At 27.3% G+C, this 20,583-nt stretch overlaps 1 protein-coding gene and 1 long non-coding RNA gene across 4 annotated transcripts; both read left to right on the top strand.

Annotated features, from left to right (window-relative positions):
- Positions 1-283: 283 nt before the first annotated feature.
- On the top strand, positions 284-10,769 carry LOC132937893 (alpha-tubulin N-acetyltransferase 1-like). The gene is made up of 4 exons (XM_061004485.1): positions 284-636; positions 1,946-2,092; positions 2,191-2,359; positions 10,713-10,769. The coding sequence occupies exons 1-4, from the start codon at positions 539-541 to the stop codon at positions 10,767-10,769; spliced, it is 471 nt and encodes a 156-aa protein (XP_060860468.1). The 5' UTR covers positions 284-538.
- Positions 10,770-12,803: 2,034 nt separating this feature from the next.
- LOC132936743 (uncharacterized) lies at positions 12,804-16,151 on the top strand. 3 transcript variants are annotated; one of them, XR_009663537.1, is made up of 8 exons: positions 12,804-12,943; positions 13,983-14,071; positions 14,144-14,334; positions 14,408-14,686; positions 14,775-14,925; positions 15,027-15,161; positions 15,281-15,413; positions 15,493-16,151. It is a non-coding gene; the product is annotated as an uncharacterized LOC132936743 (long non-coding RNA). The 3 variants fall into 3 exon arrangements; XR_009663536.1 differs by lacking the exon at positions 14,408-14,686; XR_009663538.1 differs by lacking the exon at positions 14,408-14,686 and having other exon boundaries at positions 15,004-15,161.
- Positions 16,152-20,583: the final 4,432 nt, after the last annotated feature.

The raw sequence follows: 20,583 nt of genomic DNA, 5'->3' as shown, positions 1-20,583 counted from the left end.
TGGCTGCCGTAGTGGCAAAAGCCAAAATTGATTCGGCGAGTGCGAATGACGATAAAAGACAAAGCGTCAAAGCATGTCTGCACACGGTACGCGCAACAAGTAACAACAAGTTACAACGGCAACAGCCAACAGGAACAACAAAGGCAAAACAAGACGAACAAACAACAAATATTGAATTATTGTGTTGGTATAATTATTATTCCGAGCCGGTCTCGTTCGGGAGTTTGTTTATATTTTCGGTCGTTTTACAGCCTGCGCCCTGCCGACGTCGCCACGGGAACGCTGTGCGCCGTGTTTACTGTTTACCAAAGGTCCAAGGTCCGCTGCCACTACCCGACACCACTGACTCACCCGAGCAACAATATTAATATTAATAAAATATTATATTGTCCTAGGTCAACGTCGAAATCTCTCGACGACCGGCACCAGTGCACAACTGTTCCCGACTTACAGTACAGTAATCCGAAGACGCCATTATCGTTTTTTTTAACGTTGTTTGACCGGAGTACAGAATTTTTTCCGGAAATATCGTCGAACAATGGCCATGCAGTTTAAAATCGACAGCAACAACCACGTTGGCCAGGTGCTGAAGATCGACAACACGTTAACAGCCATTGGATACGAGAACAACCACGAGTGAGTATGATGTTCCGGAATAATATTTCGACGAATGCAAAAACGATTTCTAATAACCAACCGTAGTCGGGTAGTCCATTAGCTATAATCAGAAACAGTCGCCAAATAGATATAGTATAGCTACTCTCGAAGTAAACAGGAGTTAAATAACTATTTAGTACTCTCGGTAAATCGTGGATTTATTATGCACACTATGGAACGGTCGTATATATTGTCTCTGTCTTACTAACATGGCAAGTTTTACGCTCAGATAAAACCTAAATAATATTCTTAGTTCTTACCTTTAAATTTGGTATTAAGTACCAAAATAATTATTCGCTCTAGGAGCCTTGTATTAAATTTTCAAGTTTTTTGACCCAACGAATACAATAACATTTTTATAGAAAAAAAATTGGAAACTGAAAATGTACGTAAATAGTTCATACCAAATATTTTGAAAATGTTGTGGTGTACAGAAAATTTTAATATAAACATTCAGTCAACATTTCATATGTCTACGATCATTTGTTTAAGAGTTACACCAAAAACCAAAATCGATTTTGTCAAAAACCAATTTTACGTAAAAATTCCCGTTTTTCCTTAATTTTTCTTTTGTTTATCACGGCGCTTTTGAAAACTACTGGGAAAATTTTACTTTTGACCCCCCCCCCCCCCCAAATACCAACTAGATCCATTTTTCTATCAGAAAAGATACCGTTGAAGAAAATCGAGACATTTTTACTGTCCTAGAAGGTGATTACAGACACAATAAATAATAAAAAACACATTAAAATATTAATATTGCTATTTTAGTAGGTAATTTATATTACAATTACTGAATTACGGTAGGTTGAATTAATTGTTGACAATATTGCTTTGGTAATTGGTAAATGTCATTGTGTGTATACAATTTAATAGTATACGTTAAAAGTTTCTTCTCGAATAATATTTTGAAATTACAAACAAAGATACATTTTTGTGAAACTTCTCAACACAGCCCAGAGGGTCGGGCGATAATCTTTTTCTTTCGTACCTTATGTATTCTGTAAAGAAGATTCTATATAGATAATTTATAAAATACTGAAAATTTTAATTTTGATCTCTCAAAAGTACAAATTAGATCAAATTCACTACCAAAAACCACCATTAAAGTTGTTTTTTTCTAGGTACTATAAATTGTGTACACAATAAACTATAAACATTCATTGCTCGATAGTCCGTTCAGAACCTAAAATTATCACTTTGTCACGTAAATTGCTTGACAACGCCACACCACTCTTTGCGAATGTGTATATTTAATATTATATATTATAAACTTATGTTTTGACAGATTGAGGAACAATTTACGATTGATAATTGACGAGATTGGAAAAAGTTCAGCCATTGCTCAACATTTAGAGACTCCGATTACCAGTGCAGAAAAGCTTATTAATTCTGATCATGTTATTTACATGATGACCGAACAAAATACACCGGCGTAAGATAATTTTTTGTTATATATGATTGTCAGGGTTACTTTATATTTAAATTAAGCTCTAATATTTCAGTATGATTGACTTTAATGTATTTGTGTAGTAATTTTGCTGTTATTGGATTTTTGAAGATGGGATGGAAAAAGTTGTTCATTTACAACAAACAAGATACCTGTTCTGAAACCTTGGTTTATTGTATGTTGGATTTTTACATCTATGAGTCTAAACAGCGTCAAGGTTATGGAAAACGATTAATTGAATATATGTTACAGGTAAAATAATCCTAATTTGCTGTTATTAAAAATTAAAAATAATAATTATTCAATCACAATCTTTTTGTTTGTTGTCAAACTAAAATTTTAATCTTATATTCGGAGACGAATCTATTATTATTATTATTATTAGGTACTGAACAGAAAGGCCGCAGTGCCGCACGCGCACGCCCTCACATGAAAAAACCCGTTGTTTTAATAATCATGACAAAATAGATCTATTGAATATAATATATCTATTGTTCTATGGTTTTAACATTAAATACCACCCGACTAATGATAGCAAGAGTACCTGATGTATTATAAATTAAAATATAATATAATATAATATAAATTATGCGCATGCCTAATATATTGTTTTATGCTAATATTATGTTGACAATTTAATGATACCAGATATTATATTAATCATATTTATATTTAATAAAATGCTGTCCATTGGTTATCGTATCACTTCAGAACGACTGGACTGGCTAATTTTTTTTTTAATGTTCATAAAAGTCCGAATAAAGATTTTACGGAAAGAAAAATCAGAAAATTGGAATATTCGAGAAAAACCTAAACTGAAAGTGTTTTTTAGATCGATTGATTAACGCGTAGAGCCTAAATTGAGTAAACTATACTAAACTATGATAGTTGGAGACTTTAAATTATTATGGTACCTTTGTACCAATAGTACCACAACGTAGGGGTGCAATAAAAAAGGATTTCCCCAAATAATTATTGTAAACATTTAAAACGTCATTTCTTGTTCGGACTTTACAGAAAGTATAAATACCTACTATTATTTATATAATCAATGTCATAACATAATAATGTTACAACGACGTCACAAGACATTATAACTTTTTAAAAGAGTACAAAATATACACAATAGGCATTGGCGTAAATAGTGTTTGAAATTTGGAGGGGCTGTAGATCAGGTCTTTACTTGATACTCTTATGATACTTTTAAATAAATATAGTGAAATCATTAGTTTGGGGGGGGGGGGGGTCTAAGCACCCCCCCCCCCCCTATTTGCACCTATGACAATAGAAACGAAATTTTTTAACAAATCAAGGTGGTCTAATAAATAATAATTATTATAGTAGTAATAATAATGCTGTAAAGGCAATATATACATGTAATATATAAATAATGAAGAAAAAAAAGTTATAACACAAAAACCTGCACTGCGAAGTCCAAGTTAATCAGCTAATAAATTAAATTTATAACAAAAAAACAAATTTTTCACACGGGCAACACCGGGTGGGACACCTAATTTAGAATAATTGTATAGTAATGTTTGTAAGTATGAGTACTAGTTTAATACTTACATGTTATTATTTATTACATTATTACATTATTATTTAATTTATTTTTATTCTTTATGTCAATTTTACGATACATTTTCTGACCATTTTATATGAATTTATAATAATATATAGACGCATGGACTCAATACTCCATTTATTTGAACATAATAAACATTTTACATTTTACATGTGTTCATATTTTAAATTCTAAGCGGAGCGATAAATATATTGATTTTACAATGTGTTTTTTCATTTGTGTTTGTGTAGTGTGTACCTACACGATAGCTAGTCGAAATAATGCTTCGATTTTCAACTTCAGTATCACGGAAAAAAAAGGTGGATAAGTGGATGTCGCTCTGCTGTACAGTAGGTTACAAGTGGGTCACTGTAATGGATGGTGTTAAATTTGAATTCAATGATATAATATCATTGTATAAGAAAAACGATTCTGAGCGAAAACGGTCAGTCAGCCTATGATTTTAGTGATTTTACCAAGTATATTTGATGATATTATTGTGAATAAAGTAATTTATATATAACCTATTTACGTGGAGCCTTGTTTTAAATTTTCAATCCTTAGCCATAAAAGTTAAAAATTTATAAATTTTTAACTACAAAATAATTTATAAATTATAAATTTGATAAATGTTGTCAAAATTTGAACTTTAAATGCTTATAAAAAAAAATTGTGCCTATGTATTTTTAATATTTTTCAACTGCTATTAGAACGATATATCAGGAGCCTTATATTAAATTTTCACGCTTTTTTACCCAACAAATAAAAATTTATTGAAATTTATAGAAAAAAAACTAAAAAAATTGAAAACTGACAATGTCCGTAAACAGCTCAAAAAGAGTCAAAATATTTTGTAAATTTTATGGTGTATAGAAAATGCTAATATAAACATTCAGTCAAAATGTCATGTCCCTACGGTCATTTGTTTTAGAGTTACACCAAAAACAAAATCGATTTTCTCAAAAACAGATTTTGCGTAAAAATTCCCGTTTTTTCCTTAATTTTTCTTTTGTTTTTCACGTCACTTGTGAAAACTACTGGGAAATTTTTACTTTTGACGCCCCAAAGTACCAACTAGATTCACTTTCCTATCAGAAAAGTTACTATTGAAGAAAATCCAAGCACTTTTACTGTCCTAAAAGGTGATGACAGACACAAAAATAAAAAAAAAAAATAAAAAAAAAAAATAAAAAAAAAACACACATCATTGTAGAATCAATACATTCATCGCTTCGCTCAGAATCTAAAAGACTATTACATCATTATAGTATATCTGATCAAAAATTTTACTATCATCATACATTTTTTTTGGAAGTTTACATTTCGGGCGTTTTACGATAATTGTTATTTAATTCCGGTAAATTTACGTTTGACCCTATTACGTTCCATAATATAAAATTTCAATTCACTTTGTGTTCTATTAAATTTCAGAATTTAGTTTTCCGATTTTATTTTGTTTATCAGTTTTAAGTTCCAAAGAAATTACAGTCAAAATATATTAATTCCGTGGATTTTACGTTCCAGAATTTCGTTTTCAATATATTTATAATTCTTTCAATTTAATAATATGGTTACATAACGTTCTGTTATTTCATAATTCCGGTGATTTTATTGGTATCGCTGAATTTTGGTTTCCGGACGTTTTATTACGTTCATCGATACCTAATTCCAATTAATTTCCGTTCCGTCATATTATTTTCTCTCAAGATTATGTCCAGTAAACTTAGATTTCAATTCGGTTTGTGTTCTACACATATTAATTTCTGTTAATTTTACGGTCCGGAATTTGAGTTCCCAAATTATTACTGTCCTGCCGTTATTTTTTCCGGAATTTTATAGGCGTCCATTTTATACTAATGGATTATGTAATATGTATTGCAGTCATTATTATAATTTATATTATTATTATGTCATGTATAGATTAAATAAACTTGTTTGGTTTAAAGAGATTTAGTTTATAATTTCTTAGTAGTTTTCAAACGTGACGTGAAAAACAAAACAAAAATTAAGGAAAAAACGGGAATTTTTACGCAAAATCTGTTTTCGAGAAAATCGATTTTGGTTTTTGGCGCAACTTTAAAACAAATGACCGTAGGTACATGGAATTTTGACTGAATGTTTATATTAGCATTTTCTATACACCAAACCATTTTCCAAATATTTTAACTTATTTTGAGCTATTTACAGACATTTTCAGTTTCCATTTTTTTTTATAGTTTTTTTTTTCTATAAATATCAATAACATTTTATCTGCTGGGAAAAAGCTTGAAAATATAATAGAAGGATCCTAGGTTATTGTTTCAAGGCAGAATAAAAAAATTAAAAATCCTTAGTCACAGTTTTTATTTATAAGCATTTAAAGTTCGAATCTTGACAAAATACGGAAAAATCACGAAAATTAGCAAATTATTTTGAGTTGAGAATTCATTAAAATTTTTCTTTTCAAATCTAAGATTATACAAGATAATACAAGATTATCTGTAAGTTTGTCTACCTTTATCAAAAAAAAAATGTCTACAAGAAAGTAAAATTAAATTTTTATGAGCGTTTGAAATTCATATTTATACAACATTTGATATTCACTCGATATCTCATGTAACAATTTTCTTATTTTGTTGTAATTAAAAAACGTAAGACTGTAGATACTTGAAAATTTCACTGAATGTTTGTATTAGCATTTTCTATACATGATAAAATTTTGAAAATAATTTGACTCTTTTTACAGACATTGTCAGTTTTCAATTTTTTTAGTTTTTTTTTCTATAAATATCAATAAAATTTTATTTGTTGGGTAAAAGAGCGTGAAAATGTAATATAAGGCTCCTGATAGCAGTTGAATAATATTAAAAATACATAGGCACAATTTTTTTTTATAAGCATTTAAAGTTCAAAACTTATAATTTAATAATTATTTTGTAGTTAAAAATTTTTAAAATGTTCAACTTTTATAGCTAAGAATTGAAAATTGAAAACAAGGCTCTTAGGTTCCACGTAAATAATAAGTTATATATAAATTAATTTATTCACAATAATATCATCAAATATACTTGGTAATATCATAGGCTGACTGACCGTTTTCGCTCAGAATCGTTTTTCTTTTACAATGATATTATTATATCATTGAATTCAAATTTAACACCATCCATTACAGTGACCCACTTGTAACCTACTGTACAGCAGAGCGACATCCACTTACCCACCTTTTTAGTTATTTATTTATAATATTACAAAGCAGAACCTGGGAGACAGCCCATCGAATTATTTATCCAATAACATTTCTCATTTGCATTCGTTATGAAATTTAATTTTTTAAATAATTTTTTTTCACTTATGCAGTGGTGGTTCTAGTAAAACTCAAAATATTCCTTGAAAATAAATAGCTCAAAAAGTGTCGCAATATTTCGAAAATCATATGGTGCATAGCAATTGCTAATATAAACATTCAATGAAAATGTCATCTATATTCGGTTATTTTTTTTTAGAGTAACATTTGTTTTGGGTTAGCAGCTTTTCCTTAATTTTTGTATGTTTTTCTGACGCTTTGTAAACTATTGGGAACTTTGACCCCTTCCCGCCCCCAAAGTAGGTACGAACTAGATTCACTTTTTGCCAGAAGTGCCGGAAGATAGTTGAAACATTTTTTCTGTCCCCAAAGGTGATGACTAGGGCTCGGATTTATATGTAAATACATATTTTCTCTGCGACATACTAAACTAATTTCAGCAAGTGATAAATTTGTTTTACAAGATTTTTGATAAAACGAGCTATATTTGATTTTACATATTTTTACATATTTTGTCATAAATATATGTTTTTACATACTTCACAACTATTAAATTTTTTCTCATATATTTAGACAATTACGTCTTTTCTTCGGAATTCTGAATTTGTGAAAGGTTATCATGACTATATATTATATCGACGATCTTTTGAATTCGAAAATTTTAAAGTAAATGTTATTATTATAACTGTAATCAAGATAATTAAATAACTAAATAAATAAAAAGATTTTATTACATTTTATTTTATTATTAATTATCATAAAAATGTTACGACAATATCGGCGATCTTTTGGTTTCAAAAATTTAAAAATGAATGTTATTAATTGCAATTAATATAGACTGTATTCCATATAAATGTAGCTACTATGTAAGCAATGACAATCTTGCTACTACTCGTTGGGATATGTGTATAATAAATATTCTATTATTTATTCTTTGGTATTAAATAGTAATTTTGTTATATAAATAATATAAACAGATGTAGATAGAAGGGGAAGGCCATAGATAATTAAAATATTTCACTTTTACCTATGCAATTATAAAATATAGGTAATATACAATAAAAGGTTAATAAAGTTTCTTATTATTATATTTTTTTATAACCTATGATGAATCTTCATTTCTAAAACCAAAAATAATATTATTATGTTACTAATATTTATTTTACAAGCAAATAAAATCACTTTCAATATACTTACCTAGATTGTGAGTCTTCAAGTAGTTGTCTAACAGAGTGAGGGTGAATTGAGAATATAACATTTATTCATTCAGATCCTTGGGTTTCTAAAAAAATAAAAAAATTATAATTCATTACTTTTTAAACATTATAAATTTATAAATAAGTAAATTTTACTTTAAAAAAAAGTAACTTACATACCTAATGTATATTTAATTAAAACTAAATTTGGCATGAGAAAAGAAATTATGAATATGATTGATATAGATTGAAGTAAGCCCTTGGGTAGATTATGTGATAATTGTAAAATAGAATTTAAAAAAAAAAATAGTTTACTGAATGTTTATATTAGCATTTTCTACACACCGTACAATTTTGACTCTTTTTGATCTGTTTACGGACATTTTTTTTTCTATAAACATCAATAAAATTGTAATTAATGAGAAAAAAAGCGTAAAAATTGAATACAAGGCTCCTAATATATTGTTACAATAGCAATTGAAAAATATTAAAAATACATAGACACAATTTTTTTTAAGCATTTAATGTTCGCATTTTGACAAAATTTATCAAAATTAAAATTTAATAATTATTTTGTAGTTAAAAAAGTTAAATCATTGAATTTAATACCATTCATTACAGTGACCCACTTGTAATCTACTATACAGCAGAGTGACATCCACTTACCCACCTTTTTTTTATTCCTAAATTAGATATAAAATACAATAATTATAAAAATTATAAAGATTATGAAGAATAAAAAGGTGGATAAGTGGCTGTCACTCTGCTGTACGGTAGGTTACAAGTGGGTCACTGTAATGGATGGTGTTAAATTTGAATTCAATGATATAATATCATTGTATAAGAAAAACGATTCTGAGCGAAAACGGTCAGTCAGCCTATGATTTTACCAAGTATCATCAAATATGATATTATTGTGAATAAACTAATAAAGTAATTTGTATATAACCTATTTACGTGGAGCCTTGTTTTAAATTCTCAATCCTTAGCCATAAAAGTTATAAATTTATAAATTTTTAACTACAAAATAATTAATAAATTAGAAATTTGATAAATGTTGTTAACATTTGAACTTTAAATGCTTATAAAAAAAAATTATGACTATGTATTTTTAATATTTTTCAACTGCTATTAGAACGATATATCAGGAGCCTTATATTAAATTTTCACGCTTTTTTACCCAACAAATAAAAATTTATTGATATTTATAGAAAAAAACTAAAAAAATTGAAAACTGACAATGTCCGTAAACAGCTCAAAAAGAGTCAAACTATTTTCAACATTTTATGGTGTATAGAAAATGCTAATATAAACATTCAGTGAAATTTTCAAGTATCTACAGTCATTCGTTTTTTAATTACAATAAAATAAGAAAATTGTTACATGAGAAATCGAGTAAATATCAAATGTTGTAAAAATATAAATTTCAGACGCTCATAAAAATTTAATTTAAGTTTCTTCTAGACATCATTATGAATTCTCATCAAAATAATTTGCTATTTTTAGTGATTTTTCCGTATTTTGTCAAAATTTGAACTTTAAATGCTTATAATTAAAAACTGTAACTAAGGATTTTTAATTTTTTTCATCTGCCTTTGAAACAATAACCTAGGAGCCTTCTATTAAATTTTCAAGCTTTTTTACTCAACAGATAAAATTTTATTGATATTTATAGAAAAAAAAACTAAAAAAATTGAAAACTGACAATGGCCGTAAACAGCTCAAAAAGAGTCAAAATATTTTGTAAATTTTATGGTGTATAGAAAATGCTAATATAAACATTCAGTCAAAATTTCATGTCCCTACGGTCATTTGTTTTAGAGTTACACCAAAAACCAAAATCGATTTTCTCAAAAACAGATTTTGCGTAAAAATTCCCGTTTTTCCTTAATTTATCTTTTGTTTTTCACGTCGCTTGTGAAAACTACTGGGAAATTTTTACTTTTGACCCCCCCAAAGTACCAACTAGATTCACTTTCCTATCAGAAAAGTTACTATTGAAGAAAATCCAAGCACTTTTACTGTCCTAAAAGGTGATGACAGACACAAAAATAAAAAAAAAAATAAAAAAATTTTATAGTGATTAACGATTATAAAATGTAACGTTAATCATTAATCAGATTATAATTTGCCCAACACTGACTGCAGATATATATTATTTTGTTACGAGTATATAATTGTCATCAAATTATTAAAAATATGTATAAGTAATATACGTATATTATTAATTGTATATTAAATTGTATAATATGTATTTTGTTTGCAAACACTGTGATTCAAATTTTACCTAAAAATATAATTTGAGCCGACATAAATCGACTCACCACCAAAAAAAATAAAGACGTTGAAATAAATTCGTATGTATTTGAGTTATAACTTCTAGTTTATTTTTTTTTCTTCATATAAATTGATTTGTTTTAAATTTGTAGGAATGCAATGAATGAAGGTAATCGAAAGTTTAACCGCAAAGATATTTTAATACGTCATATAGAAATTCAACATAAGTGCAAACGTGTTTCTTTTGTAATTTAAGTAGAATTCAATTAAAAATTATATGTGCAGGCACATTCACGGCGTTGCAATGAACTTTCTCAGCCAAAAACCCGACAGCAAATGTAGACAAACAACAAAAACAAAAAGTGCACACAGACGTAGTATATAGACAAAGATGACATGCAAAAATAATGAACCGATGGAGACAATAAGTAAAGACGAGAAAAATCAAATACATGGTGGTAATAATAATTAATTAAAAAATGTTTATTTAATTTATATTTTCCAATTTTTTTTTAAATATTCTATTACACAACAGAAAAATATTATAAGAAATTACAGCAGATAAAATCACGAGAACAACTACAACAGTTAAATAAAAAACTGGTTGCACCCATCCATGTTTCCATTGCTACTTCAAAAATTGAAACCGTGCCTTTGAAAAAAAAAATAAGTTGGAAATGGGTAAAATGAAAACACAAAAGAGAATTTTTGACGTAGGTCTACATTGAATTTTAATTCCAATACATTAATTTGGTACTACTAAATTTTTTTTGTATTAGAGGTGTCAGGAGTCATTAAACAGAGCATATGAAGAAACCTAAATTTTCTTATTTTAGATTCTGAGTGGAACGATGAATGTATTGATTTTAAAATGATGTGTGTTTTTTTTTTTATTTTTGTGTTTGTCACCTAACCTTTTAGGAAAGTAAAAGTGCTTGGATTTTCTTCAACAGTAACTTTTCTGATAGGAAAGTGAATCCAGTTGGTACTTTGAGGGGTCAAAAATAAAAATTTCCCAGTAGTTTTCAAAAGTGACGTGAAAAACAAAAGAAAAATTAAGGAAAAACGGGAATTTTTACGCAAAATCTGTTTTCGAGATAATCGATTTTGGTTTTTGGTGCAACTCTAAAACAAATGACCTTAGGGACATGAAATTTTGACTGAATGATTATAATTGCATTTCCTGTACAACATAACATTTTCCAAATATTTCGACTTATTTTGAGCTGTTTACGGATATTGTCAATTTCCATTTTTTTGTTTTTTTATCAATAAATATCAATTAAATTTTATCTGTTGAGTAAAAAAGCTTGACAATTTAATAGAAGGCTCCTAGGTTATTTTTTCAAAGGCAGATGAAAAAAATTAAAAATCCTTAGTCACAGTTTTCATTTATAAGTATTTAAAGTTCAAATATTGACAAAATACGGAAAAATCACGAACATTAGCAAATTATTTTGAGTTGAGAATTCATAAAAATTTTTCTTTTTAAATCTAAGATTTGAAAATGTAATACAAAACTATCCATAAGTTTGTCAACCTTTATCAAAAAAAAAATGTCTACAAGAAAGTTAAATTAAATTTTTATGAGCGCTTGAAATTCATATTTTTACAACATTTGATATTCACTCAATTTCTCATGTAACGATTTTGCTATTTTGTTGTTATTCATATAACTGTTACTGTAGATTCGGAACGTAGTTTTTAAATCGTTGTGTTGAATTCCTATATTCATAAGTCATAATTCCTAATTCAAGTATTGGGTATCATTTGACGTGGGACGTTCGCGTATACGCTATTGTTAAAATAAGCATTTGGTGTTTTCCCATAGATTTTGTTAGAAATAACATTTGCGCATAGAAATTTTTATGATTATGTATAATATGATTTAAATTATTACCATACTATTAATTAATATATATTTATTATTCAAGTAAAATAAAATGTGTTTATGACTAGAAATGTTAGTTAGTCAATATCCATAAGAAATTACAAAACTATTATTTACATTTTAGAAAAAAAAAAACAAAATTATTTAAATCATTTACAAATCTAAATATTTTTGAACCTTTCTAATTGTAATAGTAAATCTGGCGCCCGGTGTATCACTCGGCAGCCCATTCATATAAAAATTATCAACTTCGGGGGACAAGTTTGTACAACACAGAAATGGCGCCAAACTGAAAATGGCCGGCTACGAAGTTATCATACACCTATAAACCAATAAGTTTATGGAAGTTACCTACGGTAGTATACAAGGCACATACTGTAAATTAACATCGCGAGCTCTCATTGGCTGCAGTTTTACGTTTGTGATAACATTATAAAATTATCAATATTCATTGTCTGATTATAAATTCTGTTTGTTAAAGTATTTTTGTACTATACTCACTACACTTCTTGTTTTTTTTAAAATTAATTTAATTCAGTTACCTTAGAAATAAATAGTGCTGTTGCTTTTTTGTTCACCATAACCTGGTCAGTAATTAACACCGTCAATTATTGAGATACTTTAAGTAAGTATTTTTTACTTGTATTTTATTTTGTATATTAAAGAAAAACAAAATGTGTATTTTTTTATTCAAACAATTTGTTTATTAAAAGTACCTATAAACTGGAGTCGGAATAAATTAGTTGCATATAAACTAGGATTAGGACACTGTCTAAATTGGGCAAATCAAGTGACTTTAACACTATAACTATAATAACACGAGAATAGTAAATGTTTCCGTAACTTAAGTAAACAAATGTATAAACTCAGTATGGTGCACCGGTTGGTTTCCATATTCTTCAGTCGTTTAGACATCAGATCATAGGTTAACAAGAACGTGATCAGGTTCTGAATGTCACTTCTATGTTGTTCTAAGTCTATAACAAAACAAACCTTTGTTATTGATATATAAATATGATATTATTATACTTGCACCTAATTAATTTTTTAACAACTTTGTTAAAATGTATTGAATATTACTGTCTGTTTAAAATTAAAATATAATAATGTTATTTATGTATGAAAATAAATACATTAGGTGTATAAATAAGCAACCAAATTAAAAACATAAATAAATTATCTAATTTAGGTACCTAAAAAATATTTTTTTTTTTTTTTTTTATTATTATTTAATGAGATTTTAACAAGAAATATTACCTTTAATATGTAATGTAAATAATACCAATGTTGTATAAAGTTAAAATTGTCATAATAAAAACAAATAGGTAAGGAAAATAACAATATAATGTAAATAAAACAAATACCTAACTATTTCTATACATTAGTTATATTCTTAAGTTTATTATTTTTGGAATTTATTTTGTGTTGAATTAATATGTTTAAAAGTTTTTTTTTTTAAATTCTATTTTACAATTGTCAAATAATCTACCCAAGGGCTTTCTACAAACTATATCAACGATATTCATAATTTATTTTCTTATGCTAAATTTAGTTTTAATTGAATATACATTAGGTATTTAAGTTACTTTTTTTAAAGTAAAATTTACTTATTTATAAATTTATAATGTTAAAAAAGTAATGAATTATCATTTTTAATTTTTTAGAAACCAATGGATCTGAACGAATAAATGTTATATTCTCAATACACCCACACTCTGTTAGACGGCTACTTGAAGACTCACGATCTACATAAGTACGTTGAAAGTGATTTTATTTGCTTGTAAATTAAATTTTAGTAACATAATAATATTATTTTTGTTTTTAGAAATGAAGATACATGCTTTATTGGATTGATAACTGAGCGTGAATCAATATTATTAGGACTGAAATTAATGTTTTAGTAGCAGCCAGTCCATATTTTTGTATTTATTATAAGTTAGATTCTACCGTTTTACTTATATTTTTAGATTATATATTTATACTGGCAAAACTATGGTCGCCAATGAAAATTTACAGGTATAAATAATTATTTGAATTGTTATAGACTCCTATCAAAATTATTTAAATTAATTATTAGTACCTTCTCAAGGTTTTGTAACCGGCTGCAGATCGCTAATAGTTGGACTATACAAGTGGTATATGTGCAAAGATTTTACTAACACAAACGAATACTTCAAATTATCTTTCTATAAAATCATTTGCCAATTTACATCATAATTGTACGGTGTTCTCTCAAGTTCTGAAGCATTCATCAATAACCATAATTGTATATGTTATTTTATAGTTACACCTTAAAGTGTAGAAGTATAAAATAACATAAATAAGTGAATGGGTGTAATGGGGATCATTATAATTACAATACGCAATGGTTAGACAAGTAGGGTTTCTCAAACAACTGCTTCAATTAGGTATATTTTGTTATATTTTATTTTAATGATATTTATTTATTGTTGTAGGCCTTTGAATGTGTTATTAAATGGGTAATCCATGTTTTAATTGGAGAAAAATGTATTGCCAGTATTAATGACGTTTGCCACTATCAGTATCAACACTCGATGTATAGTAAATAACGTGGTTCAAGAAACACTTCTGAAAAAAATTCTAAATGTAAATGTTAATATTTTTTTAAATATTCCTTCACTATGAATTAATATATTTTGTTTATTAATATCGATTTTGTATTAGAAGCTTTACAATTTCTTTTACAGAAGTCAGTTCAGCATTTTGCCATTCCAAATACGATTCGGTGTAGAGGTTTTTGATGTCACTATTCAAAAATGGATAGCTAGTATGACTACAGAAGTGATTTGCGTGTGGGCATACTTGATTATCGTTTATAAGAGGTAAATAAATATTTTTTTTTTTTCTTTAAATTTGTAAAACATTTAATTTTATAAATAAGAGGATTATTAAAACATTTGATGTCTGTCGAACGTTATGATTCCACACATAAACTACCTAGTTGAAGAACAGTCTGTATGTCATGAAGGTGTTTATATAGAATTTTGGAAGTTGTTATGTATGGTATCAGTGTTTGTGATGGATCAACATTTCTTAACAGTATTGAGGCCTGTATATTTCTCGATACATACCTGGTAAATTTAATAATAATAATTGTTTTTAATTATTAATCTCTGTAAAAAAATATTAATTTTGAATACAATTTTTTAATAGGAGTAGTCGAATCAGATTGTTTAATGTATTTGATTGACGGAGAAACAAAGAAATCTGAAGAATTTGTTTATACTATTGAAGTGTACAACCAGACATCAACACTTGGTCCACGGAAACATTGTCAAGAAGTTACATTGACGTCTGTGTGTTTAGTTGTTAATAGGCCACCACATTTTATAATAGTTTTATTATTGGTTGTAATAATACACACAGATGATTAACTTAAGATAAAACATATATTTATTTTATCAATGTTAGTTTTTTTTCTGAATGTTTAATAAAAAGTGTTTTGTATAATTTAAATCAACTATTGCATTCAAGTTAAAGAAATACAGCTTATATTCAGTTGGTATACTCATAACAGTAAATAATAGTTTTTTTCTCAACAATACTTTGCTTTATACTTAAATATGTATTCCTAAGTAGTAGTGTACAATAAAATGGAAAAGAGTCAGTAAGCTGTATATCAAGAAAAAAAACTATGGTCTAAGTCATTGCAACATATAAGCAACTTCATTTAAAATCATAGGCATTAAGTTTCTATACCCGTTCGAATAGTAGCAAGATCGTCATTGCTTACATAGTAGTTACATTTATATGGAATACAGTCTACAGATTAAATTTATAGGTAATAGTTGCGCCTTACATCAGTTCATGTACCTAAGCATTTTATAGACCTAATCTAACTTGTAAAATAAATTTGATATTTTATATTCTGAGCTGAGTAATGAATATATTGTTATTACAATGATGTTTTTTTTTTGTATTTGTTATCACCTTTTCTAACCACCATTATCAATTTGTATGTCTGAGTAAATATAACAACATAGGTATTAAGATGAGTTCTGCATGCTTAACGCAAATATTCTATCAGGTGAATAGGAAAGTACTCATTTTAAAGTTTACATAACTTCAATTATTATTGTTTTCTGATATTTTAAGTGGTAACCATCTAAAATCTGAACCGTGGTTTATTAGTATTTTAGAAAAAAATTGAATAATTTTGGGAGACTTTTACATTTAATATTTAGCTTTTCACAGGGACGGACTGGCTAGGGTTTACCGGGTGAACTTTCCCCGCCCGGGCCCGTCAAAAAATTGGACTGCTTGAATAAACTTGGGCCAATAACTTATAAATAGTTTATTACTAGCCCAAAATTAGGCCGAATTTTCTGTTTCTCCGGGGCCAATTTGGATTCCCAGTCCGTCCCTGCTTTACGTAATGTAAAAGTACAAGCACATACTAAAAATTAAGCTATAGATCTTGGTTCACATGCTATTAAGATAAGACCAGAGATTATATGAAGTACCCATACTGGTATTATAATATTCTAAAGTACAAGAAAAATATAAACAATTGTTGGAAAACTGGTATTTTACATTTTCCTAACAAATTGACATTGATGTAATTAATGCAATTGTTGCAATAATTATAAAACCATAGAATGTATATAAGCTGATATATTATTATGTTAGTACAATAACATAATATCACAGTATATATCTTATATCAGTTATATCTATGTATACATAAGTATTAAGTGTATACCTATGTATATGAATAAATGTAAAATAAATTTAAATACTGCCTACTCTATAAATGGCGGCTGACTTCAACATTGGTCACAACTCTAGTAGGTATAAAGACGGCTATCTAGTTGTATTTATCTATGACTAGCTGACCCGTCACAGCTTCACCCGTGATTGGTTGTTTATTTTGTTTTCGGACGATGTTATATATAATTTTTTTATTTAAATTTTATCGTTTAATGTGATCAGCAAGTGAATATAAAAAACGGTTAATGAAAACGTATTGAAATGTTTCTAGCGGTATTAATGGTAAATTAAGTTTTATAGTACTTCATTGCCCGTAAAAAAACGCAAATCTTAAAAAAATTATGATTGTTCAACTACTTTTGGGTGTAACACGCACATGCTGCAGCCTGCGGTAAGTGCAACTCAGCCACCCTGATAGGCAATCCGACTACGTCAGATCGCGGACAAAGCGCAACTCTTTTACCAATCACCTTGGTAGGCAATTTTCAATAATTCGATTTGATGCAAGCTTGTACTTGATCTGCCCAAAAAACCAATGGAAAACAAAAATAAATAAACACAAATAATATCTACTGTTGACTGTAACCAATGGGAACTATTAATAAATAAAAATAAAATTTCCAATGTAAACTTCAATGTCCCTGTTTGAGCACCTCTTTAAAATGCGAATTTTGGCAAATCCTTTCTTATTTCACGGTGAAAATATTAGTACAATCTCTATTCCAAATTTCAAGTTCGTACGTTGTGTAGTTATTGAGTTACAGCGATCAATGACTAAGTGGCATTTTGATTTTATATGTAGGTATAAGATTACAATAAGCATTTTTTTCCCGATGACTAGATAACGAACATTTAACTGATTTGACATCTGTCCCGAAAAATACGGTCCCGTGTAAGTAATATTGTCCCGATCAATACTAATCTCTTAAAATAAGATTCCTATTTATTACAGTTCCGAAAAATACGGTCCTGTGTAATATTGATCTCGATTTTTTATGTCCTAATTAATACTATTCCTAATAGTTATGGTTCTCAAAATGTATTTTACTGTTGTATAACATACTGGTTTATATGATTCCAGTAAATACAATTTTAATAAAATACTATTTCTGTATAATACCTACTATTCCCAAATTATACCATTCTGTGGACATAACATTCCGTACAAAAAACAATCCCAATTAAATATTACTTTTTAGTTTTTAGAGTATACCTAATACTTACACTGGCTTAGTAATTTCTCATACGAAACATAGCAGGCAAACGGTTACAATATGTAAATTCTCTCACAAAAAATATAAACCCGTACGTTCTACAATGTTCCCATACAAAAAATAAAATTAAAAAATTTGAACTTAAATTTTGTTTGTTCCTGAATTGCATTAAAAAAATCTAATTCAATTTATTTACCTATAATAATATTAATTGGACTATGCATTATAAATTTAATATTACATGGACTGGATTTAAATATAAATTGGATTCGACTTTTTTTTAAACTAATTTATTTATTTTTAAACACAAACTGCGTTTAAGTTGTCCGCAATCCTAAGTCTGAATAAAGTGAGAAGATTATTTTTTTTTATGGAACTTACGTATGCTTACCCAATACCCATTGTGGCCCTTATTTAATAATGTTCATTTTTTTTTTCATTTTTGTAATCTAATCTTCTAAATCTGTGCATATGCATTAATAAATTAACTACAAACATGGCCATCTCGAGGGGTAGGAGGGCTGTTGGACCAAAAGTACACGTATCCCGTTGCAATGTATTTTTAATTTTTGAAATGTTGATAAAAATACTTATTTTATAGGTAGTAATTTTGTTATATTAAGCTATAGGTTAACCATTTATTATCTCGAAATCGTGTATGGGACACTCATATCGCTTTTAATGGGGTTTGTTTTATAGGAAGTTTTGTATAGTTCCCGTAAAAATATTTTTTTATATACAATAATATATTGTACGTAATAAAGTAACAGTACATATAGTATAATCTTAAATAAGAAAATTTAGTTTTCTTTATATGCCTTGTTTATTGACTTCTGACACCTGTAATAAAAAAAAAATTTAGTAGTACCAAATTAATGTATTGGAATTAAAATTCAATGTAGACTTACGTCAAAAATTCTTTTTTTGTTTTACCCATTTCCAACTTATTTTTTTTTTCAAAGGCACAGTTTCAATTTTTGAATTAGCAATGGAAACATGGATGGGTGCAACCAGTTTTTTATTTAACTGTTGTAGTTGTTCTCGTGATTTTATCTGCTGTAATTTCTTATAATATTTTTCTGTTGTGTAATAGAATATTTAAAAAAAAATTGGAAAATATAAATTAAATAAACATTTTTTAATTAATTATTATTACCACCATCATGGTGTATTTGATTTTTCTCGTCTTTTTATATTGCATAATCCATCGGTTCATTATCTTTGCATGTCATCTTTGTCTATATACTACGTCTGTGTGCACTTTTTGTTTTTGTTGTTTGTCTACATTTGTTGTCGGGTTTTTGGCTGAGGAAGTTCATTGCAACGCCGTAAATGTGCCTGCACATATAATTTTTAATTGAGTTCTTATTAACTTACAAAAGAATCACGTTTGCACTATATTAGGCTAGTTCTATATGACGTATTAAAATATCTTTGCGGTTAAACTTTCGATTACCTACATTCATTGCATTCCTACAAATTTAAAACAAATCAATTTATATGAAGAAAAAAAAATAAACTAGAAGTTATAACTCAAATACATACGAATTTATTTCAACATTTTTATTTTTTTTGGTGGTGAGTCGATTTTTGTCGGCTCAAATTATATTTTTAGGTAAAATTTGAATCACATTGTTTGCAAACAAAAGACATATTATACAATTAAATATACAATTAATAGTATACGTATATTACTTATACATATTTTTAATAATTTGATGACAATTATATACTCGCAACAAAATATATACCTGCAGTCAGTGTTGGGCAAATTATAATCTGGTTAATGATTAATGTTATATTTTATAATCGTTAATTGCTATAAAAATTAATGTAATCGTTAATCACAATTAAAAATAATTTCAAATCATTAAAGTAATAATTTAATCATAGTATTGATTACGATTACAAAATGTATAATTTGTAATCACGATTAATCTTTATAATTTTTTTTTCTTTATAATCTTTATAATTTTTATAATTATTGTAATTTATATCTAATTTAGGAATAAAAAAAAGATGGGTATTTATAGAAAAAAAACTAAGAAAATTGTAAACTGACAATGTCCGTAAACAGCTCAAAAAAGTCAAAATTGTATGGTGTAAATAAAATGCTTAATATAAACATTCAGAAAATTTTCATGTATCTACAGTCCTTTGTTTTTTAATTTCAATAAAATAAGAAAATCGTTACATGAGAAATCGAGTGAATATCAAATTTTGTAAAAATACGGATTTCAAACGCTATAAAAATTTAATTTGCACTTCTTGCAGACATTTTTTTTTTTGATAAAGGTAGACCACCGTATGAGGAATCTTG

Source organism: Metopolophium dirhodum, chromosome 1 (genome assembly GCF_019925205.1).
Source record: "Metopolophium dirhodum isolate CAU chromosome 1, ASM1992520v1, whole genome shotgun sequence".
NCBI classification, from domain to species: Eukaryota; Metazoa; Arthropoda; class Insecta; order Hemiptera; family Aphididae; genus Metopolophium; species Metopolophium dirhodum.
The sequence above is the reverse complement of the archived record's forward strand: the minus strand, read 5'-3'. Positions and strand labels throughout refer to the sequence as shown.

Coding starts and splice junctions, on each gene's coding strand:
- LOC132937893 (XM_061004485.1), top strand. CDS start 539: ATGGCCATGCAGTTTAAAATCGACAGCAACAACCACGTTGGCCAGGTG. Junction 2,093..2,190: donor ACCGAACAAAATACACCGGC/GTAAGATAATTT, acceptor GTATTTGTGTAG/TAATTTTGCTGTTATTGGAT. Junction 2,360..10,712: donor TAATTGAATATATGTTACAG/GTAAAATAATCC, acceptor TTATATGTGCAG/GCACATTCACGGCGTTGCAA.